The 26986-nt window shown below is 50.9% G+C and overlaps 1 protein-coding gene across 2 annotated transcripts; it reads right to left on the bottom strand.

The window, feature by feature from the left end:
• Positions 1-505: 505 nt before the first annotated feature.
• On the bottom strand, positions 506-26986 carry AXIN2 (axin 2). Of its 2 annotated transcripts, none has more exons than XM_067308440.1 (11): positions 26884-26986; positions 24830-25760; positions 18342-18482; positions 13247-13349; positions 11057-11197; positions 10103-10599; positions 9700-9882; positions 9185-9415; positions 7993-8088; positions 6540-6707; positions 506-2246 (listed from the first exon to the last, which is right to left on the bottom strand). In XM_067308440.1, exons 2-11 carry the CDS (start codon positions 25651-25653, stop codon positions 2120-2122), a joined length of 2511 nt encoding a protein of 836 aa, XP_067164541.1. In that variant the 5' UTR covers positions 25654-25760; positions 26884-26986; the 3' UTR covers positions 506-2119. The 2 variants fall into 2 exon arrangements, with proteins under 2 accessions (XP_067164541.1, XP_067164542.1); XM_067308441.1 differs by having other exon boundaries at positions 9700-9879.

Below are 26986 nucleotides of genomic sequence, written 5' to 3'. Positions count from 1 at the left end.
CCTCATGGCCAACAGCGACGGCGCAGAAGCACCACTGCCACCTTCAGCAGAGCTCCAGCACGTGGACCACCAGGTCACTCTGAAAAAAACCACACCCTGGATTTATTATTCCATTTTACAGCTAGAGCAAAAAAAAGTCCAGAATGCTCTGCTGGCCCTTTCTCACCACCAGGTAGGTTTTGTGTTGCAGTCTGGGTGAGCCGTCTATACTAAACCTGCATCTGAGCGTTACGTGAATGAGCTATAATTGAGATATTACTGCACTGAAGTACAGAGGCAACCCTGGTCTTTCTTACCTACTTCAACGGCAACCTGCTCACAGCAGGAACAGTTCCTGCCCGGGCAGGGGAGGGAGCGAGGGAAAGGCAGAGCTCAGTTAGTGTGTCCAGGGTGAGCGATCAGCTCACAGGGGAAGAGACCTTTTAAGTCACTGGGGGGGGGAAGGCAAAAAAAAAAAAGTCAGGCAATGTTAATTTGAAAAATATAAAATTTTAATAAAGGCTACATCTCTTAATTACAATAATTATTGTACCAAGTAATTTTTTTTAAATGAAACTCTTTATAATGCATAATTTACAGTATAAGTAGAACAAAATGCCATGGCAAAAGTCATGAGTACAGGACTTGTAATAAAAGGCATAAAATATATTTATACATAAACCCCTTAAACAAACAAGGGAAAGCTTGAACCCTGAATATAGGGCGACGCATGGCCTAGTAACACCATGCAGGCACAGGTACTGTACTGATTAAATTTTAAAAACACTAGAGATAGTGTATTAATATTTTCACCATACATTTTCTACAATATATACAGACTTATACAAAGTAGCGATGGCAAACAAACAGAATGCACAGATTAACTTAATCAACACGAAACCCAACTGTAGAAATGCAAGGTCTTTCTGGGGAAGGGGTTGCTCTGCCCGAGCGCGCACACGCACACACGCGGCTTTCCAAAGCGGTGCCGAGAGCCTTTGCCGACACCTCCCGTCGGCTCCCACGGGTGTTGTGAGGGTAAGGCAAAAAAAAGTAAAATAAAAAATAAAAAAATAAATGCACAGAATCACACGCTCCACGACTATGCCCCATCGTAGTCAAAAGGTCGTTTAAATATAAGTTGTGCTAACATCGAATGGCTAAAAAATTAGCTAGCTGTGTGGCATACCTACGGGGTTTGAACCTGGCTTTTGCAATGTGTCCTTTTGGTGTGTTAAATACAGAAATGGGAACAAGATGGCTTCCTTTAGAGCTCTCCTAGGCTTGGGATTTGCTATAGTCTGCCTCGGCCGAGATGGGCGCTGGACACGACCCGGCATCCTCCACTGCGCCAGCAGCCCCGGAAAGCCACGGGCAGGACGACGAGCTGCGGTCGGCATATTGCATCTAACGTATTTAACGCTTAAGACCTTTATTTCAAATTAGAGCAGCACAGATTAAAATGCACCGGTCTCTAGATGAATGGCAGGACAATATTTTTATTTCGGTATTTATTATTATTTCTTTAGAAAAGTTTTCTCTTCTCTTAGAGAAATACTGGGCGCAACATCATTCCGTCCCTCCTCCCCCTTCAAAAAAATCATGAACGCACTCAGAGCCAAACTCCTCCGTTTTTAGATAGTGGGAACAACATAAAAAAATAAAATACTCCTTCCTCCCATCACCCCACTTCCCAGCCCATCTCTCTTTTCCATTGTTAAAGCAGCATATCCAAAAACTGGACTTAAGGGAAAACAAGAGTGTTCAATAAATATCAATAAGGATTACTGTTAAGGTAAGCTATACACAGTTTCTCTTAGTCCATAGATTTCAGATCCCCAGGAAATCATATATTATGTATGGAAGTCTCTCAAACACGGTCTGCATCTCCAATAGCCAACAGTGGTCATGTTTTTAATAAATAGTTCAGGGTTCTTATCATCTCAGTACCCAACTCATGAATAATAAATGCCATTTTTTTTCCTCTAGGGCTAATTCAGCAAAGTCTTCATAGACTTCACTTTTTTTTTCTTCATTGGTTCAAAACTTTCCTTCAGAGGTTTTTTTTTCCTTGTTATCACTACCGTTGTGTGTCCACAGACTTCTCTAGCTTAAGTTTTCTTAAGTGACACCGATGCCATCAATCAATCCTTTCCACTTTCCCAAGAATCCTTCCTTCGTACATGGGCAGGATTGTTTCGTCTTCCCAAATTTCTTCAAACACCGCGCCACAGTCAAACTCGTCACTTGCTTTTTTGAAGTAGTATCTGCGGGAAGGAGAATTCAAATACGGGTTAAAGTCAGAAGGCAAAGGAGAGGCTGCGCTGGCGGGTCCGCAGCCCCCAGCATTGCACCGTGTCTGCTGGGCGGCAGCTCCTCCGCCTCCCGCACGGAGCTGGGCCGGTCCCGCGCCGCCAGAGCCTCCCCGGGGCACGGGGGACCTGCGGCAGCAGAGAAAATTGGAAAGCGTGGTGATTTTTGGTCAAATACCTTACTTAAAAAAAATAAATAAATGCAATTTCAAAGCAAAGCATCCTTAAGGTTTCGCTCTCCCTCTCTCTCTCTCCCTTGCTTCTTTCATGTGTTTTTTTTTTCTTTTCTAGTTTCAAATCTGAAGCCCAACATTAAAATTAGTAACTGCTATTAAAAGGAGAGGCTTTTCAGAAATGCAGACGGATTAAAAGCAAACCGTACCGGCTTCCTGCGAAGCGAAACTCCGCAGTGCTCCTGCTGCAGACCTGCAGCCCCTAAACCACACGGGCATTTTAAAAATCATGGGAATGACGGCGTTCGTTTGCTTCCCGACGCTTCCCAGCGGTCACCTGCAAAGGGCAGCCCTGCTCCTGCTGGCAATATCTGGCTGGAGCAGGTGTGTATGTATATGTGTGTGTGTGTGTATATATATATATATATATATATAAAATATATATAATCATCTCCAGCGTCCTGCCATCCCGTCCTCCACGCGTGCCAGGGATGCAAAGCACCCCCAGCCCTTCCCATGTCCAACCCTGGGGACCCTGTTTCTATCCCAAATGAGCCCGTTCAGCTTCTGGATTAATGGTTCCTTTTATCCCTTTCCGAGCAGTCCCTCTGTCTAAGGCTGCTTAACTGCATATGCATGAACGAAGGGCTTCCAGGCCCAAGGGTGCCATTTCGGGAGCCCGGCCGCCTGCACCCGCCTTCGGAAGCCGAGCACCAGAACTGGAAAAAGCCTCATCGGATGCCTTGCAAAAAACAAAACACACACACACACACCCCCCAAAAAATCCCACCCCTTCCACATCCCTTCTTGTAGTTTTGGACAACGGGGGCTGGCGGATGTTCGCTAGGTGAAAAGCGGGTTGCAATTTTTATTAGGATGCATAAGGGCAGCAAATGAAGCTCAGTTTTACTATTAAAATTAAAAAAAAAAAAAAATCCATGGCAGGGTCTTCTTAGAGTTAGCTTGTTTTTTAAGCCGTGACTTTTCTCTTACACATTTTTAAAACACCCAGTAAGGATGGGTTTCAAACCTATTTATTTTTCGGGCAAGTTAAAATTATTTTGGTGGGGGCGGGGGGTGGGGGGGGATAAAAGCTGGCTTTTTTTACTTAAAGAGCTTGCAGCAGCTACATTTAGGCAAGGTATGTTTAGTATTTATTTTTGTAAAGCCCTTCCGAGCTGAACTGACACATGTTGTGTCTTTAATGGTTTAGCAAGGAAAAAACATCTTATTTAAGAAGCGCTCGGGGGCCTGGGCTCCTTGCAGGCACCGGCCCAGCTCCCACCGGCGGCAGGTCAGGGCCGCAGCTCCCGGACCGCAAGGAGCCCCAAGGAATCGCACAGACTCGCTCCTGCCGGCCGCCTTCCCGCCCTGCGCCAGATAACGGCCGCTCTTCCCAGCGGCTTCCTCCACAAGCCCCAACGCTGGCTGTGTTTACCAAATTTTTTATTTGAGAAAACACGCTATGACCTTTTACATAATTACAACCTTATTTCACGGAGAAAAGGGAAAAAAAGAGGAGAAAAAAAAAAAAAAGAGGCGAAGCAAAAAAAAAAAAAAAAAATCCTTCCCCAACAACATCTTCAAACAAGTCACTCTGCTCTTATTTGCTCAGAAATGGGCTTTCCATTGAAACATATTTTATGTGGCAAGCGTTGCCTTTTTTTTTTTTCCTCCTTTTTTTTTCCCTTTTTTTTCTTTTTGGGACATCTGGCACCAATAGAGCAGCGCAGGCCTGGTGTTACAGCTCCGTTTTGAACTACTGCCATGTTAAGATTACCCGACACCACCCAGTTTTTTTGTGTGTGTATGTTTGTTTTTTGTTAACGCCATCAGTATTAAATCACCGCTTAATTCCTCCTTTTTTGGGGTGGGGGGGTGGGCAGGGGGAGAAGAGGGGAAAAAAAACCACACAACTTTCTCAGCAACTGCCCCGCTGCCTGGCCGGACGCGCGACTTTGGCGTTGGGAAGGAGCAACACCAGCGCCCGAGGTACCCGCGGTACAAACTGATTCAATCAATGAAGAATTTTTGAGAGCCGAGCATTTATGCATGTCTTTGTGCATTAAATGAAAGGCAAAGGCTTCAAAGCCACGCTTATTAAATGTGCCTTAAAAAGAAATCAATGCCAGATGTGACCAAAGCAGCCTAGTTAGTGCCTCCCCGTAACACACACGCTACTCCGGGCACCGCGGCCCTCTTCCCTGAAGGTCACCCGCAGTTCCACTCAAAGTCCAGCCAAAAGTCAAAGCTTAGATCAAAATGATTCCCTGGAGGTACGCGCATTTGTGTAATTAGTTTCACCTTGTGTCTGCGCAAGATAAAATACTGGGCACATACCCAAGTTCCTTTTATAAATTTCTGTATTGTCTTTACCCAGGTGTAAAGGGGTGAGATCTAAGCAAAACATTGTTTCATCCTTGTCAGTCACTTAAAAACATTTTCTAAAGTAATTACAGTCTGACAAGGCACAAATAATTGCACCTGGAGGGGCTTTCAGGCCACAGAGGTTTTGGTATCCTATTCTGGCACTCAGGCATCGCATGAAAAATGTCACCGAAACCAAACAGGGGAAAAAAGAATTTTTTTTTGGGGGGGGGGGGGGGGGGGTACGACACAGCCACGGGGCATGGAGTAACATCAGACCAGTGGTTTCCAAACCGTACTGAGGCCAGGGCAACAGGTCTGCAATTGAGTCATGAGACGGCATCAGGCCGTGTTTTCAATTTGCAGTCGGAGGAGGCGCGCGGTGGTCTGGGAAAGGCTTTACAAGCTGAAAAACGGCCCAACGGTGCAAGAAGCATGGGCACCTCCACCGGAGAGCCTCCAGGTTGGGGGTCCTTGTAAGTTGCTGCCATCTGATGGCAGCTGGGTGGGCTGCAAAGCTGATTTTGGGAAGGATGGCAGCATCTCAGCCCCAGCCCCACCATGCAACCGCACTGACGGGCACCAGCGCAGCCCGAGAGCTTCCTTGGGCGACTTTCTCCCCATCTGCAGAGGTGGACGTGCCAAAGCTAGGGACAACTCGCTGATGGAGCACCAGCTGGAAAGTCACATTAATACCAGCAGACCGGCCATTTGGAGGTTAAATCGGAGGCTGCCAGCTACAAGGCATGCCTGCTGGCTCAGAGGGAGCACCAGATTCAGTGCAAATTCATACCCTAAAGCTGGATATCCCCCCCACCAACCCTGTAGGGAAAAGCGGCAGACCGATCGTTACGACTTGCACGCGCTGCAATTCCACCAGTGCCCAAACCCACCAGGGAAGTACAGCAAAAACGACCAACGAGGAAGATACTGCCATGGGAACAGGAGCAGCAAGGAAGCAGCAAACTGGATAAACTGGGAGCTGGGCCCTGGAAACCAGACGTGCAAGGTTTGTTGGTGTTTCTAAAGAGGAACTTAATACCATTCGGTAGAATATTCCCCGCAGGGCAGAGTTTTTCCCTAACAAAGAGAAAAGGCTTTTGAAGAGCTAGAAGTGAACTTGCTGCATCTCAGCTACAGCTATGCTCAAATGCAACATCCCAACCTTTCACTTATCATGTTTACGGCGACACGATTCAAACGCCTGGCAGTCGTTGAGAGAGAGAGGTGTCACTACACCCGTTCTACAAACGCGAAAAAACTGAAGGACTAGCCAAAGACTAGTAGGAAGCCAGTACCAGTATGAACGCTGACCCCAGTTTGGGAACTGAACCTCATAGCCCATCCCACCGCTCCATGCATTCACAGCAAGGCCACCCCAGCTTTTCTTCAGCTTTTCAGCTTTTTGGACAGCAGCTGTAACACAAAGTCTACCAGTCTGCACACGCCGGAGAGGAAGAGGAGGAGGCAGCAGGGGAGAGGAGACAACCCATCAGCTAAGCTCACCACCCCATGAGAGCAGCTTAATCCCCCTTGCCCATCTCCAAGTTGCTCTTGGTTTGAGTGGGACTAGAGTAAAAATACTACGGCCAATCTCCAAATGCGATGTATATGCATTATTGCGGGTAGATTTGCAGAAATATCTGTAGACTCTTTTGTCTTATTTCAGTATATAAAAGAAAAAGAAACAAACCACAAAGATTCTTACCTATAATTTCCCTTTTTGCTCAGCTGTTCTTTAAAGTGCCCAAGTGTGAGGCTCTGGGCCTTTAACATCCTCCGGTAGGGAATTTCTTCTCCACAAAAAAAATAGGTGACAACCAACTCACTAGACTGAGAGGTGAGAAGAACTGGGAGTTTCTTTGGCTCTTTGTGACTGAAACCAAAAAACAAACAAACAAACACATACAAAAATTCTATTTTTCCATTTGAGAACAAGAAGTTTCACAGCACTCAATCGAACCGTGTTTCTGCCACATGTAACGCTAGTCAGAAATACCGTGGGTGTGACCAGAGAGTCAGATATTCCCGTCCTCGAAGAGAATTTATCATTCTGTGCTTGCACAGCACTCAGCCCTGTGGGGTGCTGGTCTGGGACAACAGCTCCTGGTCACTTTGATGGTAGCAACATTAGCACCACAAAGCACCGAGCGTCGGGGCGCGTGTGGGCAGGAGCAAATCGTTCCCATTTTACAGATGGGAGAACTGAGGGACGGAGGGTAGGAAACTTGCTGAAAAACTGGACAGCAAGGCGATGGCAGAACGAAGACGCGAGTGAGCGTGTTGAGGGCGCTCACCATGGGCCAAGCCTAAGCCTTGTACGCGTCTGATTTTAAAAGACTCGTTTCACCTGCCTTCATACAAACCAGCTGAGAGAAGATGACAAGCCTAACTCCTTCTCACGCACAAAACTACCTGCGCCTAGCAGCAACCAGCAAAGCCAAACCGCTGCAGGGCTATCCACCCGAAGTACACAGGTAGTATTATTTTCACTTGCGAGCAATGAGGACAAAATTAACTGGATTGTGTCATTCGAAGCAAGGAACACTTCTGAAGGAATAATTAAAGCAATATTACGCAGCAAAATGGCAACGCTCTAGTGAATGCCATGTAGCCAAATCTACAACTACTTCTGAGGCAACGTACACTCGGCATGTCAAAAGGTCACAAAGTGTTAGTCCGCAGTAATTTAGTCTTCCTAATTTGTTCTAAGTCTTTGTAGAGTGGCTTCAGAAAAAAAGCTGCTAGCAAAGACAGCTGGTGGACTTAAGGTCAACCAATTAAAAATGAAAGGCTCTAGTCAGGTGGCTCAGTCTGGACTTCAAACATTACTCATTGCTTAAGATGAAGAGGGTAAGAAAGAAAACTTTAATTATTTAGGCCATTTTAGACCTCTCTGTAGCAGATTTCTTGTTAAAAGAACCATCCTGTAATTAGACTAATCCAATCTTTGTCCACTTTACAGGAATGCAAGTTAAAAAGAACCAGAGACAAGGTTTGAAAATGTTTTGTTCTGTCTTTAAGAAGAATGTTTGAAAGACTAAACTTCAGATATAAAAATTTCCTCTCTTTTCAAAGCACAGTCCATTTAATGAAAATATAATTATTATATATATATATATATATGTTTCCCAATCCTTTTATGCGTATGCAATACTTACTCTTCTGTCGTTAGACTTGCATTGCAAAAAGGGGTGTTTCCCCCCTGAACAGCAGCGGAGTGGTTTCGATCCCTCTGCTGATTTGAGGTTGAACATCTGAAGTCAGGAGGAAGGGGGGCAAGCGGGGAAGAGGAAAAAAAAAAGATTTTTTTTTTTAAAAAACTGTTGAAATACAATCTTCTTAATTGAAGTCTCCTGTGGGTCATTAAGTTCGCTCTTTGTATCAACCCTCACATGTTGTAAACAATCAAAGGAAGAATTAAAAATGCTGTGGGCTAATTTATCCTTCCATACCCAAATGAATGATAACCAGTCCAATTCTCCACTTGGTATGTAGCTGGAGTTCATCCCAGAGGAAAAATGGGCAAATTACAGCCATCAAAAGAGGGGAAGTAATAGTCTAGGATTCAAACTATTTGTGCCGGGGTAGGGTGGGGTTGGAATAAGGAAGTTCATCCTTGGGGCTCCGCCAAGCTGTGCTGTCATCCGTCCCTACCGTCCAGCCCCGTTACTGATCTGGACCTCTACCCACGCTGGAGAGCAGGACAACATCCACACGTTCACCTTTGCCTGCTATAACCTTGCTAAGTTATCTGCCAGGCCGCCGTCACGCGCTCTGGGAGACCAAGAGCACAAGCTACGCCTGGCAAATGGCCTCGGCGAAAGCTGCTGCGGAAACCTGCGTTGCTGCAGAAACCTGCGTTGCTGCAGGTGCAGAAACCCATGTTGCTGCAGAAACCCGCATTGCTGCAGATGCAGAAACTCACAGGAACCTGCATTGCTGCAGAAACCTGCTTTGCTGCAGAAACTCACAGGAACCTGCACTGCTGCAGAAACGCGCTTTGCTGCACATGCAGAAACCCACAGAAACCTGCACTGCTGCAGAAACCCGCACTGCTGCAGATGCAGAAACCCGTGTTGCTGCAGAAACACGCATTGCTGCAGATGCAGAAACCCACATTGCTGCAGAAACCTGCTTTGCTGCAGAAACCCACAGAAACCTGCATTGCTGCAGAAACCCGCTTTGCCGCACATGCAGAAACCCGCGTTGACGCAGATGCAGACCCCCACACCGCTAACCGCATCCCGAGCCCAGCAAAGGACCGAGGCAACCAGAGCCCGGCCCGTCAACGGGGAGCCGCAGCCGCTCTCCCGTCCCCACCCTGCCATTGCTCTGTTTTTTGGTCATTACCGTTGTTTCTGAGGCTTGGAGACTTCTGCTAGCCGGCGACAGGCTTCCTCCAGCTGCGCGAGGGTGTTGGGAGGGGTGAGCGGAGGCATGGCCGGGTCCTGGATGAAGGGGTGGGCGGGCTGCACCCCGCGCGGGTGGCTGCTGGTGCCCCACAGGTGGTGGCGGCTGGGGCGCTCGCTGGGGGCCCCTTTGGCGAAGTCGGAGCTGTAGGCCTTCTTTGTGCTTTGTGTGCTTGGGGAGGGGAAGAAGCCGGGTTAGAAAAGCTGGAAAATATGACTTTAATAGCAGCTCCTATTCTGCTCGCTCCCTCTCAAAAGTCTGTCATAACATGAAAGGAGGTTTATTGCCAAAAACATGACATTTTTGTGGTTTTTCTGGTTCTGCGGAACAGCTTTTATATTAAACCGGAGGAGCAAAGAGTCTCATTTGTTTTTAGCGATTGTAAAAATAGACAGCCCATGTAATATATAAATATTTACCGGGAGCGATATTGCTGTAGACAGCTGCGTATTTACCTATGGGGCTTGTGCTTATTTTGTCTCTCGCTCTCCAGCATCCACTGCCAGACGTTCTGCGCCCGGTCCGCCTCGCCGGCGGGCAGCTGCAGCCCCGGGGCGCCGGGCGGCCCCGCTTCGCCCGCCGGCAGGGCCGCGCTCTCCGCCGCTCTGCCGCTCCGCTTGGCCAGCGTGCCCGTCCTGCTGGGGGCAGAGGGAAGGGGGCAGGCGCAGGGGCACGGTTAATGCCTCGCGCCGCCGCCGCCGCACGCGCGTCCCGCGTCACCCCGCGCCGGGCCCCACCTCCGCCTTCGCCGCCCGCGCCGCGTGCACGCCGCGCGGTTTTCCCCCCCGCTTGATCCCACCGAGGGAGGCAGCGGGAGCAATTAGGGGCCGGCCCGACGGAGCAAGGCCGGCGGCTTACCCGAAAGGCTCCAGCGGAGGGATCGGGGGCTCCGTGCCCTTGGCGTGGCTCTTGCACTTCGAATAGCAGTAGTAGTCGCCGCCGGGCGGGCAGCAGCACTGCGCCCGCTGCGCCGCCTCCGCTTCGATCTGCTCCTTCGTCCTGGGCACGGCGTGATGGTGGATGTAGTGGTGGTGCACGTGCTTGGTCGTCTGCTTGGCGACAAAGCCCTTGGCGAGGAGGGCGCAGGCGGCCGGCGAGGGCGCGCCGGGCAGCAGCTTGCCGCCGGGCAGGCGGTCGGGGGAGCGGGCGCGGGGGCTGTGCCGGCCCACGCCGGGGGACTGGCAGCCGGGGGTCTTCAGCACGCGGGAGAGGTGCTCGTCCAGGATGGCCTGCGGGTCCTCCTCGTAGCTGGCGGCGGGCAGGAGCGAGAGCGGGTGCTGCTGGTGCTGGGCGTTCGCCGCCTCCCGACCCGTCTGCGCGCCGGCCGGCGGCTCCGGTCCCTCCTTCTCTTCGTCCTGGAGGGGGGGGAAGCACCAACGTGGACGATCCGCCGGAGCGCGGGACCTCTCCCGGGGCTCCCAAACGTCCCGCCTGCCTTGCAGCAGGAGCCATCCCGGGGCCGCGGGCCAGACGCTCGGCTTCGAGAACGGAAAACGCGTCCCTGCCCGGCACCAGGTGCCGGCAGCCCCGGGCCACCACGGCAGCCCCGGGCCACCACAGCAGCCCTGGGCCACCACGGCAGCCCCAGGCCACCACGGCAACCCTGGGCCACCACAGCAGCCCTTGGTCACCACAGCAGCCCCAGGCCACCACGGCAACCCTGGGCCACCACGGCAACCCTGGGTCACCACAGCAGCCCTTGGTCACCACAGCAGCCCCGGGCCACCACGGCAACCCCAGGCCACCACGGCAACCCCGGGCCACCACGGCAGCCCCCGGCCTGTCACCGCGCGCGTTAAGCCTCCTTCCTACCTCCTTGATTTGCTGCAGCCTCTCCTCCAGGCTGTCCATGGTTTCTTGCTCCTGTTTCAGCTTTTCCAGCCGGGAAATGAGTTCGGCAGCGAAGGCGGCCGGCTCCACCGGGGTCATCTCCTTGGGGAGACGGTGGGTTCTCTACACAGAGCGGGGACAAAAGGGACAAGCCACGCTTAGCGGGCAGGGCGAGACGCCGGCGCTGAGCCGGAGCGGCATTTCTGGCCCCGCTACGCTTGTTGTGTCTCCATGTTTGGATGAAAAGCCGACCGCGGCCAGGCATGGTCTGCTCTGGATTTTTATGAGCTAGCGCCGCGGCCTCATGGAGTGACATCCTCCCCACCAGCGTTTGCCTTCGGCAGGAGCAGTTGGTCGCACTCTGAGGAACCCCGCTTGTTCTCTCTGTAGTACAACCAGCCCATCAGTAGCTACTCTGAAGTAGAAAATCTTCAAAGACTGTTGTCAAACATCAAAAAAAAAAAAAAAAAAAAACCTCTGAGGTGGGAGGGAGAGACTTTAACTCAAGGAATAAAGTGAGTATAAACAGAAAGGAGTTGGAAATTAAAAAAAATAAGATGGGGGAGAAAAAGGGAAAGGGAGGAAAAAAAAAAAAAAGAAGAAGAAGAAGAAGAAGTCAAACGGTTGCAGATCAGAGAAGGGCTGGTAATTTATTTCCTGGCTACACACTGGGCACCTTTGAGGTAGTGTTGTCTCAACAGTGTCCTAGATCTCTCCCCCCCCAGCCCCCCCCCCAATCTCTTTGTACAGAAAATGAAGAAAGCTGCTGCAGGCTAGCAGTGGTGCACTGCTGAGCTTGGCTGCCTCGAGCAGATCTATCAAGGGAAAAAGGGAACATCTCCAAATCAAGTGCAGAATATAAAAAGGCAAAAACGAGAATTTCTGCCAAAAGCAGCAAACATGGTAGGGAAAAGGGGGAAAAAAGAAAAAAAAGAAAAAAAAAGAAGGAAAAAGAACCCACCCACCGGCACCCTCCCCTCCTTCCTGCCGCCCCCCCACGCACACCCCGCTCCTCTCACCCTCACCCCTACTTTCACTCTCCCTCCCCCCCCCTTTTTTTTTTTTATTTTATTTTTTTTGAAAGCAGAAAGCTGAACTGCCAACTCTTTCACATACTACCCACCAGATGAGGTGGGGCCTCTCTCCGGCAACCACTTAGCTCCAGAAATGATGTGAGGGTAGAAAAAGGCCACTCTGCTGGAAATTGTCACTCTTACACAAGCTGGCTCTATTCAGTCCCTGATCAAAGCACTGCCTTACAGAGAAAGTCGATTTGCACGCCCTGGGACAAAATAATCTAATTTACAAGCTCAGGCTATAGAACTTTCTTTATGGAAGAGGGGGAAAAAAAAAAAAAGAAAACAAAAAGAAAAACCACACAAACCAACGCGCCCCCCCCCCACCAGAAATATCATCCACGATTTCTTGCTGCTTAAGACAGCAGAAAGAGGAATTTTAGGATATTAATCTCAAGACAAGATAAGTTTATACTTGTCTGTGTGAACAGTTTATTCGCTGCAGGAGTCAGGAGTCTGCAAGCCAACCGAATTAGCGAGGCAGCGAGTTAATTTTCACGAGCAAGGCGGCTCCATCACGCGGGTCCCCCCAGAGCAGGGCGCAGAAAGTTTTGAAGGCACATATTTCCTACGAACGTTTCTCCTTCGGGAGGCCGGCAGATCCTATTTCCTGCCCACTTCCAAACAGTGTGCTTTTGAAGCCCTGGAGCAAGGCATACCCAGCAAATCCGCGTCTCCTGGGCGCAGCAGACGCGTTGAGGTGGTGTCCAGCTCCTGGGGACCCAGCACCGGCGCGGGCAGCCACAGGCTCCCACCCCGCAGCCGGCTAACTGGGGTATCCCCACCTTGAATGCCGAGCCGGAGGCCAAATCCGGTGCCTCGGAAAACCCCTAATTAGCACCCAACTTGCAGGGAATGACCAAGCGTGACTCTGCATAAAGAGGTTTTTGCAAGGAGGCAAGTGCAAGCGGTGCGTTCACGGACGCGGCAAACGCGTGGCGAACACCGCAAACACCTTCCTGCCGTTCCTTCCTTCCACCTGCACCGATTCCCCAGGCCAGCGCGTCCCATACATCTCCCACCGCTTCAGGGCCCAGCACAGGCCCTTGCCTATGGCCAAACCCTGACCCTGCAGCTAGCTAGCACGGGTACTTACCGGAAAATGAGGTAGAGAAACTTGACCGTTGGCCTTAACGCTTCGATGCATTTCCCTCTGGAGCTGCTTCTTGCTCCCGAGTCTGTACGGAGGGATCCCATCCCTGGTACGAGAGAGAGGCACCGTCAGCAGGATGCGTGGGCTCTTGGAGCGCAAACCACAACGCCGCAGAGTCCAGGTCATTAGTTTGATTTCAGTCATCTCAGGTTCTGATCAAGCCGCTTCTCTACAGTAACCTAAGCACGCTACAAGCCCACCATATAAACGGATGAGCAGCAGCTAAGGAAAGGCTGAAAAGCAAACTGGAGGCAACGCCACCATGGGAAGACACCCAGAAGATCCCATCAGCCTCGCTTCTGAAGCATCTTGCAGAAAGGACCGTCCAACACTAGGTTTCCCCATCTGCCCTTTACACTTGTTGTGCTCGTCACCACTGAACTAAGCTCTTTAAGGCTGCAACTTTCTTCTAGTTCTAAAACACTGCACGGGATGCCAGCAGTAAGGAAACAAGAAGGAAGAGGCTGAGGATGGGTGGCTGCACAAAGGCTGTTCCCCCTCTCCAGCACTGCTCAAGATCCGAGGGGCTTCTCCTGCCCCAGCAGGAGTTGTGTTGGCAAGCACAGGCAGCAAGGCACGCGAAAACCCGGGCCATGCCCTCAGGGGTACAAACGTTTCTCCCCGCGGCCACGTCGGCTCCTCGCGAGGAAGCCATGAGAATAAACCACGTAGGGAGCACAGGTGAGAAAAAGCACACGGCGCGGCACGCTTGAGGCAACGCGGCCTGTTTTCACCCGGCCAGGCAAAAAAATTACCTTTGCTAGGATTAAAGGGCCTTCTACAGACAGTGGGGACAACCAGAAGAGCATGCCTGGAAATCCTGAATGTCTAATTCCACCCCTCCTCTCAGACCGGCTGAATAACCTTGATCTCCGGTCCAGTCCCTTTTCATCCATCTGCCCCCACATCTTACTCATCTCCTGAGTGGAGAAAACAGCTCCCATCCTTTCTGGGGCAGGAGGACGCCAGCAAAGGCTGACTGGAACAGCGCTGGTGCCAGAGAAGACAACTTCCCCCAGCGTGCCTACGCGGCACGTCCCATGGCCACGTGGACACGCGTCTGCCCAACTTTTGGGCGTACAGCTGGAGACAACCCCGAAGAGAATGACTCCCAGCAGATGCCCGGTCCTTTCTCTCCAGGCGGAAGAGCAGATCCCTCCGCTTGGTGCTCCTGGTCTGCAGCACACTGCCCCAGGCCTCTGTGAAGAAGACCTCGGCCTAGCTTTCAGCTGCCATTAAAGAGCGATTGCTTTGATAAGCCAAACTGAGCTGCAAAGCCCAAAGTGAAAGACCAGAACAATCTACTTTCAATAAACTTGGAAAAAAACCCTCAGTGATAAAAGAGAGTGCACCAGGACTACAGAAGAAGCACTCGATGCCCCAACGCGCCCATCGGCCTCCTCCTGCCACGGGGCCCTGAACCCGCGCTAGGTCACAAGCGCTAATTGGGCTAACGACCACCCGTCCCCGCTGCACAGCTGGGCAAGGACGCACGGCACGTGCCTGCCGTCCCCGCTGGCCGTGGCCGGGGAGCCCGGCCGCCAGCAGCCACCCAGTGCTCCTGTCCCACGAAACACGCAGAACTCGGGGATCCAAAGCAGCTGGAGGTTCGGGGACAGCAGCGAGAGCGACGGCGGACCGAGAGCCACCGTGGCCCGTCCCTGGAAGGGGAGCACGAGGCACCAGCACCCGTCAGGGGGAAGCAGACCTGTTCCTGCCCTTCCTCCGTCAAACCACGTCTGCTATAACCCTGCCTGGTCAGTAGAGTTTTGCAGCTGGTAACAAAGCTTGCAGAATTAAAAAAAAAAAGGAGAAAAAGAAAAAAAAAGACATTTCCCTGTGATGGGAAGGTCACAGAGCAGCTTGGGAAAGTCGGTCTAGAGAGCGAGGAGGGAATTTGACAGCCAGCTTGCTGCCCGCTCTCCAAATCTGGGCCTTGCATGTAAAACGAGGGAGAACGGTCAACGCCAGGCTGCAAGCAGGGGTGAAAAGCAGGCGCTCACCTATTGCAGAGGGACAGACAGATGGGGTTGGAGCTTCCCGCCCGGCGCCATACAATGAGAAAGAGGTATCAGGGAGAAAAAAAAAAAGAAAAGATGCTAAAATAGACACGGAGAAAGCGCCTCTGCAATAAAACGGTGGAGCCCAGCCAGCGGTTCCCGCGCCGGGGCCGGGACCGCGGCGGAGGAGCGGGGCGGTGTGCCTCAAGCGGGGTGTTCAGCCCGACCTCTCCCCTTCCTCCCGCAGTAAACATTTGCGCTCACTTTCTTGGCTACTAAAAGCTGTGGGCTGAAGAGCTACAGAGAGTTTAGGCACTAAATAGTAGAGTTTAATTATAAACATTTCAGCTAACCAGGCTGGTGCTAAGCCAATCTGTTTCTGGGGGAAACACGAGTTTGAAGTCTTCTCTCCAGTCAGCTGCCATTTAAGCCGAGCCAATTATCTTAGCCTTTTGACTCAGATGTGCCTGACCTAACCTGAATGTAGTTTTACTGCTGCTTTGAAATATCAGACTCATGCGCATATGCATTCACTCCCATCTTCATTTGGCAACGGCTCTGAAACAAGCCTCTGATCTTGCCAACATCAAAAGCCTGGTTTGTAAGATAAGGTAATATTTGAAGTTTGCTCAGCAGCATTCCCCTGTGTCCAAAGTAAATCCATAAATAAGATATAAGCAAATAAAAAAAAATCCCCTTTCCTCTCTCCCCCCCAATCAAGAAATGGAAATATAAATTTGCATGATGCTTTGTGGCTATTACAAAATATATACACACAAACTGATCCCTAGCATTTATAATAAAAAAAAAGGGCAGATTGTGCATTATTTGGAGACTTCTCATAATTCCAGTACAGTTCAGATTTAGGTTTATTTAAACAAAAAAACTCACTTCACTGCTCTGTCTGAAAGACTTTCCAGAACAAGTTTTTCCTCTTCAATTGATACCAATTTAAGCCAAAAGAACTCATTTGCATTTGCACGGAAGAAAGAGAAAAAAAACTGGGTTCTCTGTTAAAAGAGTGGTACAAATGTGCAGGCAGAAGCGCACCCCGACACCGCTTGCGGAAGCGCGGAGGATCTGCACCCCAAAAGCGTCTCCAGGGCCTTCAGAAACCATCATCAGAGTCAGGCTCCCGAAAAGGATGCTAATCCCAAACGTTTCACTGCAATCTTGGCACTAGCTCCTCGTTTCTGTGAAGGAAGTTTTACATCAGCCTTAACTTTAGCTGAGCCCTCGAGAACTGCCAATTCACCTCTCCCACTTGCAAAACACAAACACCCCGGAGCGGCCCGGCTCTCGGGCAGCCCAGAGCCGCGGGGCAACCGGCTCGGCTTGCAGCAGGAAACGCTCCTCTGCCGGGGCTGCAAAACGCAAAGCTCCTGCGCGCCGCGGAAGCCCCCCGCGCCCCCGCCCCGTCGCCCCGGCCCGAAGCTCCCAGCAGTTTAATCAGCCAAGCTTCCCCAAACTCTCACAGCCTGCACGGGCTATTGTTCCGGCAGGAAAAAACAGGCAGGCTCCTTTCATGCGCTGCTTTATGGGGAGCTCCTATTCACTTGTTCAAGCAAATTTCAAAGCGGCCTGCTACCCTCTTATCCCCTCTAAGCTCCCCTAGACTAACAATAGGCTGAAAGCGATTCAGTTAAGCCTTTCATCCACCATGCACTTTATTTCTCACTCAGTGCTCTCATCTGTATAAGGCCTACAATTGGCATTGCTGTGAAGAGAGGGTATAATCCTAGCCCTGTGAATCCCAAGTGACCCTACACTGGTCCAGAAATGACTAACCCAATGAATGCTCTGTTGACACATGATCACATACAACCAGAGCCAGTAAGAAGAAATAAAGAAGTCACCCTATGATTCAGCTCTTTTATTTAATGCCAATATTGTTCAATAAGGGAATCTGGTGGGACAACAAACTTTTTTTTTTTTTCCGTAATATCAGTTCAAAACACACATGTGCATTAAAAAAAAAAAAAAAGCTTTTGTTTATGCATCAAGGATTTTTTTTAAAATCTTGTTTTCCATTGTGCATCATCATGCAGCACTGTTGACTTTAAAAATCCAGAACGCAAATCTTTTGGAGCGTGTACAGTAACCACTATACACAGCTGACAGAGACACTGAAGAAGTTTCACTTGTGAGACTGAGATCTTGGATACAGCATGCTGTCTAACAGACAGGTTGGCTTTTCTGGAGGACTCATATTCAATTGAAGATCATGACATGGAAATGGAAACATCTGCCTTCTATCCAGCTGAAGAAAACGGTCCTTAAGAGTACAAAGTGAGTCTTACTATCCCTTCAATGCCCAGACATAAAAGTACTATTTTCCTCCTGCTAGAGGTAAGGAAACTGAGGAAGAATGGTCAAATGGCTTATTCAAAGTCGCACACTCTTCAGCAGAGTCAGGAGGAAAACGCAGATCCTGCAAGTCCTAGGCGCAGCCACAAAACCATCTCTCATCCCTAGGCTCCGAAAACACTCAGACCTGCTCCGTGCAGTGCCACTCAAACGATCCTTTGAAGGCTGCCCCAGCCACATGAGATGAGCAGCTATTTGCTCCTTCAGGTCACTAGCCCTATTAATGTATGTCCTGACATTAATGATGAACCTTAATTACAGAAAGCACTTCCTACAGGAAGTAATCTCCTCCCCTTTGATGACTGATAAATAGTCAAGGAAGCCTGGCTTTAAGACAAAAGGCACAGAGAGATACACTCCTCGGGTTAGTCAGGCAGCGCTACCAGCATAGGGGAAAACATGTTGGCTCAGCTGCAGTTGCAAAATGGCAATAGAGGGATTCATCATCCAATATCTCCATGAACAGCAAGGCAACCAGCAGTCCTCAAAGACTGTGATACACCTCTTGGTTCAGGTTCAGACCTCAGTTTCAGAAGACCACTGGTCAGTGGAGAGCAGAAATGGAGTGACAAGCCAGGAACCATCACTCCGGCAAGTCACCATCGTTCATCAGCCCCGTTAATTTGCAGATGGCGCATTTCGAAAGGACTCGGCCAACGCGCGATACTTACACACTGCTGTCCGTCATCGACATGGAATCATCAGTCAGGGCATCGCTAGATATTTCACTATCGTTTGCGCTAGTTGCTGGGGCAAAAACATAGCCAGAGTTCACATGGTATGGATTAACAGGATCGTTCCTCTTGAAGGACCTAGGGACAAGCAAAACAGGAACCTAGTTATCAGTCATTCTTCAGCTAGAGAAAAAGCACACAGGTTTAACGGCAGCACTCGCCTTAGGAGAACCACAAACTGGCTGCTCAGACCCTGCAAAGCAACCACCCATTGCCAAGGTCCAGGAGCCCACGAGCAGCTCGTGGCGAACAGACCACACACTGTCTAAAACCTCCCGAAGTCCAACTTGAAAGACACTGTTTTTGGCATTGGAAGCACGCTCCAGAAAATCCCAGGAAGCACCTCCAGGTGCTTTGATATCTTTGAAAACTTGGTCCTTCAAGCTTGATGCAGCATCATGGAGGCCAGCAGGGGTTTTACTGTTGATATCAGCAGGCACAGGATCAAGAAGTTCACGGCTCAAGTCCCACTGAAAGCCATCAAGGCACCAGCTAATAAATGCTTGTCTACTCTGAAGACAGGAGTTAGGGCCCCCTTGGGAAAAAAAGTTACTGTATCTGTGTTGTCTGAAACAAGAGAACTGCCTGAAACTACTGGAGCAGGACCACCAGGCGTGCGAGCGAGCACTGGCAAAGCTTAAATTGGCTATTTCAGGCTTGGCTTCCCAAAGGTGGGTGCCATTTTTCTAGCTTTACCAAAACACAAAATAAGAAGGCCTGATTTTCAGGAGAGCCCACTGCTTGTTCCATCTGGTTTTTTTTTTAGCTTTTGAGGTAGGATGGGGGGAAGGGAGGATGGGCGATGCGAAGGCAGGAGCAGCACGAGGTGCTGCGGGTGGCACTGCAAGGAGGGGAGGTGACGGCGATCTGCATTCCCTGGGGACCCAAACCCAAAAGGCTGTTTCGCACTGAGCACCCAAGAGCGGACACATGCAAAATTCACGGGCAACCCCGAAAGCGGTGACGAAACGGGGCAGGGGTCACCAGGCGCGGGGGCATGGGGACGCCCGCGGTCGCACCACCGAGGGCCGCAGGAAACTGCAGCCGGGACCAATATACGTATCTTGGGGGCGTGAAAAGGGGATTATGGAGGGAGGCTGGAAAGCTGCGTGCTAAGGTGCACATTTCGCTCCTGGGCGAGGGCAAGATGGGATGGTTAAGCCTCCCGGTTTGTATATCAAAGCGAAAGGCCTTGTCATCAGATAAGAGCTGCCCATTTTAATAATTAGGGCCACTTCCCCCCAACTTGGGGGCCGCGGGAATGCGCCGGCGGGCTCGGCAGCTCTCCTCGGACGGGCTTTCGAACCGCCCGCCCCTGCGGTGGTGCGCCCCGGATTGGACGGGACGGGCTGGATTTAAGTGAGCAGCCGGCCCCTGCGCCCGCTATCTCCCGGCCTTCGTCTCGCCTGCCCCCGGCACCTGCTTTCGGCCTCCGCCGCCGGCCCTGCTCCGCTCTCCGGCGAGCGGCAAGTCGCCCCGGCTCCCCCGCCACGGCGCATCCCTCCCTTTCGCTCGCGGGGGGGGGAAAACACCAGTCTTTACAAAGGTTTAAGTGGGGGGGAAAAAAGCAAAAAAAAAAAGGAAAAAGAAAAAAAAAGAAGCAAAGGAGGGGGAAGCACTGGGGGAGAAGACGGGCCTCTCCGGTGGGAGAGGCCGGCTGCAAAAGCAGCGGGAGCGGTGGGGCCGCTTCGCGGGAGGGCTGCCCGCGCTGCGCCGCACCGTGCAGGTATTTCGGCGCGGCTGGGACCACGGGCTGTCTCAAAGCAGGCCGAGGTGTTTCAGGCAGGAAGATCAAGACGTTAAAAAACAGAGATTGATGAAAAAAGGAAAAAAAAAAAAGATAGTCAGGAATGCCACAGGAAAGAAGTTAAATCTTTAGAAGATAAATTAATTCCACATGTGGGTGAAAGCTAAGTTATCCTGCTAGGGGAAAAAAAGAAAAAAGAAAAAGTTCCTCTAAAAACATGCAGTCTTCTAATCTTAATCAGAGGGATGCAAGGCCCAAGCGGCACTTCTCTGGTTTTGGTCGGGTTTGGGGCAGACTGGGGAAGGGATGCAGCTCTTTTAGCCATTTTATCTGAAACTGCCTCCCTCGGGTCTCGGGACCCAAGCCCAGGACCAGGAGGTGCTCCTTGGTGCAGGTGCCCCTTGGTGCAGGTGCCCCTTGGTGCTCCTTGGTGCAGGTGCCCCTTGGTGCAGGTGCCCCTTGGTGCAGGATGCTCCAGCACCACCGCCCCGCTCCCAGGGGACCAGGGGTTTTGCCTTTACGGGCGTGCAGGACATGCAGGCCTGCTGCTCGGTGGGGTTATCGCAGCAGCAAGGGCTGCTGGGCAGGCAGGGGCGGAGGCAGCAGGTCCCTGCGAACAGCGCGGAGGGAGAGGTGTGTCCAGCCACAGCCTTTCACACGACGACGTCATTAGAGAAAGTGGCCAGGACTCACTCATCTGCCCCCTCAGATACTGCGCTGCAGCACTGGTTTGCTCACTGAAACTTCACTGACCGCAAAAAAAAAAAAGTTTATATATTTCCAAAATAAGCCCCTGACCCCATCTTCAAGACAGTACCATCCACAAGTCGCCACATATTTTAAGAAATCTGATGGGGGCTGCTTCACCTTTTTTCCTTTTTTTTCTTTTTTAATTTGACCACCTTACTCCAGTAATTGCACCCAGATGCATCAAGTTGCCTGCAAGGGTTTTAAATTCCAGTGGAAAGAGGTGGTCTCCTGCCACAGCTCCTGCACACAGGCACACAAACGCGCGCGCGCACACACACACACACACACACACAAAATCTTCAAACTCAATATGCAAAGTGTTTTCAGCTGTCAGGTAGCAGTTGCTCTGGAGCTTCAAGGAGAATGTCTGATGTTTCTCAGACTATTCTTATCTTGATGCGATGACACCCAGCATGTAGCTCTCTACATGCTATGTTAGGCAACGGGCATATCAGAGGTATTACAATGCCATGAAAATTTCAGGGGGCTCCTGTTTGCATCCCCTATTACAGCAGTGCAATGCCAGAGCTCTCTCTCTTTTTTTCTTTTTTTTTTTTAATTGTCAAACTCCACCTCTTAGAAATAAAAGCACTCTGGCAGTTCAAACCACAGATTTATACAAAAGGGGGAAGAAAATCTGCAAAGGAGCATTTTGAGGCAAAAACTGAATCTCATTAAATATTTTCTTGGGACAAACATCACTGGGCAATCACTGGTTTAAAGACCAAAAAAAGGGGGGGAAAAAAGAAAAACACATGCACAAACCTGAAAAAAAAGTATATTTTAACAAAACTATGTTAATCACAGCTTCCATGCTCTAATTGTAGAACACTGCTTCGAGCATAGCTTTACAATGGCATCATTTACTTTGATAATTGAAGCCAAACTTGGTTCCAATAACTTCACACAAAACGAGCTCCATCGGCGGGTTCTTTCAAAGGCCAGGAAGCACTTGGAGCCGGCAGAAGGCCATCTGCAAGCCCCAGCCCTCTCAAAGCAAGGCCAGTCCCACTGATGTTAGAACAGAGGACTTAATGGGAGGCAGATGAGTCCACCTTGGATTGAACAAAAACATACTCTGCGGCGGCACTGCAAAGGAAGGAGCGCGGCTCTGTGTACACAAACTTGTGCATGATAAATTTAGAACCGCATATAAATAATAGTTGGGATTCCAGGACAATGAGGCCAGGTCCAACACACTCAGCAGTTCGGGGCGGCCAGTTTTACCACACCACAACACAGAGGGGAGTAGCTTGGAAGGACAAGGGAGAAGCCGAAATTCAAAATATTTCTTGCATTAGGACTTCAGATATATAACCACCAATTTGTATGCATATGCCTTTCTTTTCAGCTAGGGTCGAACACCGTGTTTTCATTTTACTGTTCCTGTCCATTACTGGTGCTGGGGCCAAACAAAGTCTTTCAACTTGTATGGTTTCTGCGGTCTCCAGTTTGCCAAGTTTCTGGCTGTGACTCCATGCCCTGGGATTTCCAGGTGGTCTCCCATCCAAACACTGGGCTGGCCTGAGTTTGCCTAGCTTCCCAGATCAGGTGCACTCAGCCCAGTGCTCCCAACTTCTGCTGTTATAATCGAACTGGAGCCTAGTGAAGCAAATGCAAACAGCCTGCACAGTGCTTCAAAACCATAAAGCACTGAGCAAGGGCAAAAATTCTTTAACTCCATCACACATACTGGGATGGAGGTGTGGTTTGGCCACTCACCAGGAAAGACTTTGTGTCAAGCTTCAGCTCCAATCCTAAACGCAATCCTAAATGCTGAGTGATGAGAGATAACCCAGCCATATGCTCATCAGCTTCTAGCACATGCATGCACAAGTGGCCTCAAAAATGGGTAGCTCAGGGAAAAGCTGAGAAGAATCTCTCAACTTGACTTCCTTCTCTTTGCTCTCCATGGGGCCAAGAAATCTCAATGCAAAAGCTCCTGGAAATTCAAGAGAAGGTGATCAAAGCAAAATGCACCACCTAATGTCCTGGGAGGGTAGATCTGACATGTGAGGAACAAGCTGCATTAATCCCCAGACCAAAAAAAAAAGAAAAAAAGAAAAAGAAAGAAAAGGAAAAAAAAAAAACAAGAAAAAGGGAGCACTAATCAGGCAAGCAGCCACAGTTCTGTGAGAGCTCTCATGGACAAGGAGCATGTGGGTTTTTAGAAGGGCCTGAAGCACTGGTAGAACATTACAGCCAAGCCCTTCCAGCACTGAATACCAACAAAGACTAAAAGATAAAAGCATCAAACATTCCCCTCCTGGAAAGCAAGCGAAGGGCAGCAGTTCAAGTCAGGTTCTGGAGAACAGCAGATGCAGAGACGGTAACAACATTCATGCACGAGATGAGGATCGCAAAACCCAAGTCCGCCACAAACCAGCTGCCAATTAGCACCTCCGTCCTGCAAACTCCCCCAGTGGGAGAGCACCAGAGGCCACAGTTGGGCTGGGACCAAGCCGGCCCCTTGCCCTGTCCCCCGCACCCGCGCTCACCGCCTTCCCCCGCCACTCACAAAGCGGAGGGAACGGACCAAACTCATCCCACTAAGACTCACAGCAATACCCTTGCAGTTAAGAAGAGCTCTCCCAATTTTATGTAAACAGGAGGATTAGTCCCTCAGTCCCTACACCACTGCTCACCACCGGGAAGCCCTGCACAGCCGGAACCTCTCCACATGCAGGAAAGGAGAGATGCACTCCAGCAAACCCTTCTCTGAGAGGCAGGGTGCAACCTAGAGAGGAGTCTGAGGCCCTTTGATGTCCATGAATCACAGACACGCTCTCAAAATTCTTGTAAACTAGATGTCAAACACTTACCATACCAAAAAAACAAACTCCTCTTCTAGCAGACAAGAGCATACATCTGCCAGCAGAGCCCTCTCCTCTCAACCCTGATCCAACAATCCACATTTATGGCAAGGGTGGGGAGAGGAAAGAACACATTTTCAGAGGATTATACAACTCATCATTCGCTCATCAGACTCTCTCTTTCCCATCCCCCTTTCGTATCGAGAGGGCTCTTACTTTCTTTCATCCTCATCCCACCTTTCCATCAACATCTACAACAAAAGGGAAGGGTGCAGGAACTCAGAAATCTCCTCAGCCAAGACCATAATGCAAACTCTGGCTCCGCTATCACATAGCGAACACCGCACACTCAACCTGGCTTTAGACACAGAACCACATTTCAGTAAGTTTAACTTTGAGTACATGGCCACCAGGAGAACACCAAAGACCGACTATTACTTTATACCTGTGATGCCTGTATTACCTTAAGTACTTGATTTTAAGTCTGCTCCTGTATACATTGGCTCAAAGCCATCCTAAATGGCTTTGACATGATACCCATAGTGACTGTGATGAGCGGGGTTGTATATTACATAAACACAGTCAAAATACAAGTAGATTTTGTGCAAGTCGCATAGTTTAATGTAATAAGTGCATACATTTCCTGTTCCATGACCACACAATTGCTTCCCACATAACCAACTTATTTAAACGCTGGTTGATGGTGAAGTTGGTGAACTGGTAGGTTACATTATTCATATGCCTGTATGATCCACTCCACTACTGTACTTAATAGGTTTGAAAGTTGAACCAATAATTAACGTATGTCCGGAGGACATAGTTGCTATGAAGTTTTTGATGTACAACAGAACTGAAAGAGCCAATAGGGCTTAAGAGCCCAGAATCTTGTTTTCCTCTGTACAGAGGGGGGGGAAAAAGCAGCCAACACCCCCAAATGCCACATTGTTTCAACACTCAGGGAAGGATCCATGTTAGCTATGCCAAAACAAGGTTAGACTTCCTTGCATCTGCTGCTAGTTTCCTAGTTTAACAGCATGCCACTCAACCAGCCTTTCCAAAACAGTCCCAAAGTCCTCCAAGTTAAAACAAAGCACAGTTTCCACCAGTTCGCTTACCTGTATCCATTCTCTATCGTTTCCGTGGCTCTGACATTTGCTGTAACCCTCAATGTCTTGCTGGATAGTCCAACCACTGAAGGCAAGATTTTGTTCTTAAAGTCCACGCAGCTCCATTCCTCTTCTTCATTCAAGGTTGGGAGATAGCCACAGACAACTTTTAAGCTCCCCAGTCCGTTGCTGTTGATGTAAGCAGGATTCTCTCCTCCACTCCTTACATATTCGAGGTATATATCAGAAGTCAAAAACATCTGGTAAGCATTTTCCTCCATCACAGTCTGAATCTCAGTCTGTGCCTGGTCAAACATTATAGAATCTATCTGCTGCTTCTTGATGCTATCCCTTATGTAGGTCTTGGTCGCAGGCTTGAGCTGCTTGGAGACAATGCTGTTGTTCTCAATGTACCTTTTGTATATAGCTTTGGCTACTCTTAAAGTTTTGGTATCCTTAAGGTCCATCTGCCTGAAGCCATTGCAGGCAAACCAGAAGTCTAAGGTATCCACACATTTTTCCCTTTCCAGGAAGGTCCGAAAAAGATAGGCACCATCTTGATCTCCCAACAAGGAATGCAAGGATTTGGTCCATCTGGCCAGAGGGGAGTCTGGAGACGCGCTACCCTCCGGCTCCCCGAGTCCGTTCTCATTCCTCCTCGGGGCAGGAGGCACCGGCATGGCCTTGAAGCTTTGGCTTTTCAGGAGAAACGAGCTGGAGGGCTGCGGGCATGGTGTCTCTCCTTCCTCCCCCGGCACCGGGGGGCGAGGGGCGTCTTCCCTGAAGCTGCTGCCGGGGTCGGGGAGGTGGGCGAGGAGCACGGCGCTGCTCATGGCTCCGGAGCCCTCGTGGGCGCGGGGCTGCGAGCCGCTCCGCCGGCTGCCTGCGCGCCTCTGCTCGCTGGCGCTCGAGTCAGCAGGGGATCCTGTGCGCCTCCTCTCTGGAAAAAAGCGGGGGGGGGGGGGGGAGAAAAAAGGAGTATTGATCTAATCAAAACCAGATCCTCCCAACATCAAAGGCAAAAAGTAAACAGGCTTTTCAACTCTTCACAGTCCAAAAAAAAAAAAAAAAAAAAAGCAGGAGAGAGAGGAAGAAAGGAAGGGAGCGCGGCTCTATCTGCAGCGCTAATCGCAAGCATCGGCTCCGCTCCTCTGAACTCCCCGCGCACTTTCCGCGCCCCCCCCCTCCGCCGCCGCCCCCTGCCTCCGCGGCTGCTCCCCCCCCCCCCCATCTCCGCCCAAGCCCGCACGAGGAGCCGCGGCAGCCCGGCGGCACCGCGCTCCGCGCTGCGCCTCCCCCCCCCCCCCGCGCCGGCTGCGCGGCCGCTGCGCGGGGAGCGCCCGCAGGTCGCGGCCGGGCCACCCGCGCCCGCCGCCAGGCAGCGCCCGCCGCGTTTTGGGGCGAAAGCCGCCAAAAGCGGGGGCGCCGCGCGGGCAGAGGGGGGGAACGGGGGGGGGGCTTTGGCGCGGCCCCCGCCGCCCCGGGGCCGCGCAGCGCTCCGCGGCGCGCAGGGCAGCCGGGGCCGCGCCGTACCTGGCCGCGGAGGGCATCCCGGGCCGGGCCCCCCTGCGCCCGCCTCCCCCGCGGAGGCATCAAAACCCGGCTCCAAAAAAAAAAAAAAAAATCATAATAATATTAATTAAAAAGCGAGCGGAGGGGAGGAGGGCAGCATCCGCGCGGCGCCGACCCCCGCGGCGTAATCCTTCCGAATTCCAGGGGAAAAACACCCAAATAAATAATAATAATAAAAAAAAAACCTGCTCCAGAAATGGCGACGGGCTGAGAGAAGAGAGGTCGGAGATGGATCTGGGAGAGAGGAAGGGGGAGAAGAAAGTCCGGAGCGACTTGGCTCCGGCGAGTCCTGTGCAACAACTGACCCCCGGCCGCGGCGGGCCGCCCGCGCCCGCGGAGGGCGCCGGGCCCCCCCGCAGCCTGCGCACCGACACGCGAAAAAATTATCCAAAAAAAAAACAAAAAAAGAAAAAAAAGGGGGAAAAAAATCAAACCTAAAAAGAAAACCCCCACCGGGAGCGCGGCCCGCTGCCCCCGAAGTTGCCACTCACCGCGGAGCCGGAGCTCGCTGCGCGCCCGCGGCCCCGCCGCTCCCCGCCGCCGGCAGCGCGCAGGCTGGCACCGCTCCCCCCGCGCCCCTAGCTGTCCTTCCTC

The sequence above is a fragment of the Apteryx mantelli genome, chromosome 19 (genome assembly GCF_036417845.1).
Source record: "Apteryx mantelli isolate bAptMan1 chromosome 19, bAptMan1.hap1, whole genome shotgun sequence".
In the NCBI taxonomy this organism is placed as follows: domain Eukaryota; kingdom Metazoa; phylum Chordata; class Aves; order Apterygiformes; family Apterygidae; genus Apteryx; species Apteryx mantelli.
This window is presented reverse-complemented; position numbering and strand designations above follow the sequence as displayed.

What these genes read in the sequence shown, in the direction of transcription:
- AXIN2 (XM_067308440.1), bottom strand. Translation starts at nt 25,653, where the DNA reads ATGAGCAGCGCCGTGCTCCTCGCCCACCTCCCCGACCCCGGCAGCAGC. An exon ending in AATAAGCACAAGCCCCATAG is followed by an intron (nt 9,416 to 9,699) that starts GTAAATACGCAG and finishes CCCCTCCCCAAG; the next exon opens with CACACAAAGCACAAAGAAGG. An exon ending in TCCAAGCCTCAGAAACAACG is followed by an intron (nt 8,089 to 9,184) that starts GTAATGACCAAA and finishes TCCTGACTTCAG; the next exon opens with ATGTTCAACCTCAAATCAGC.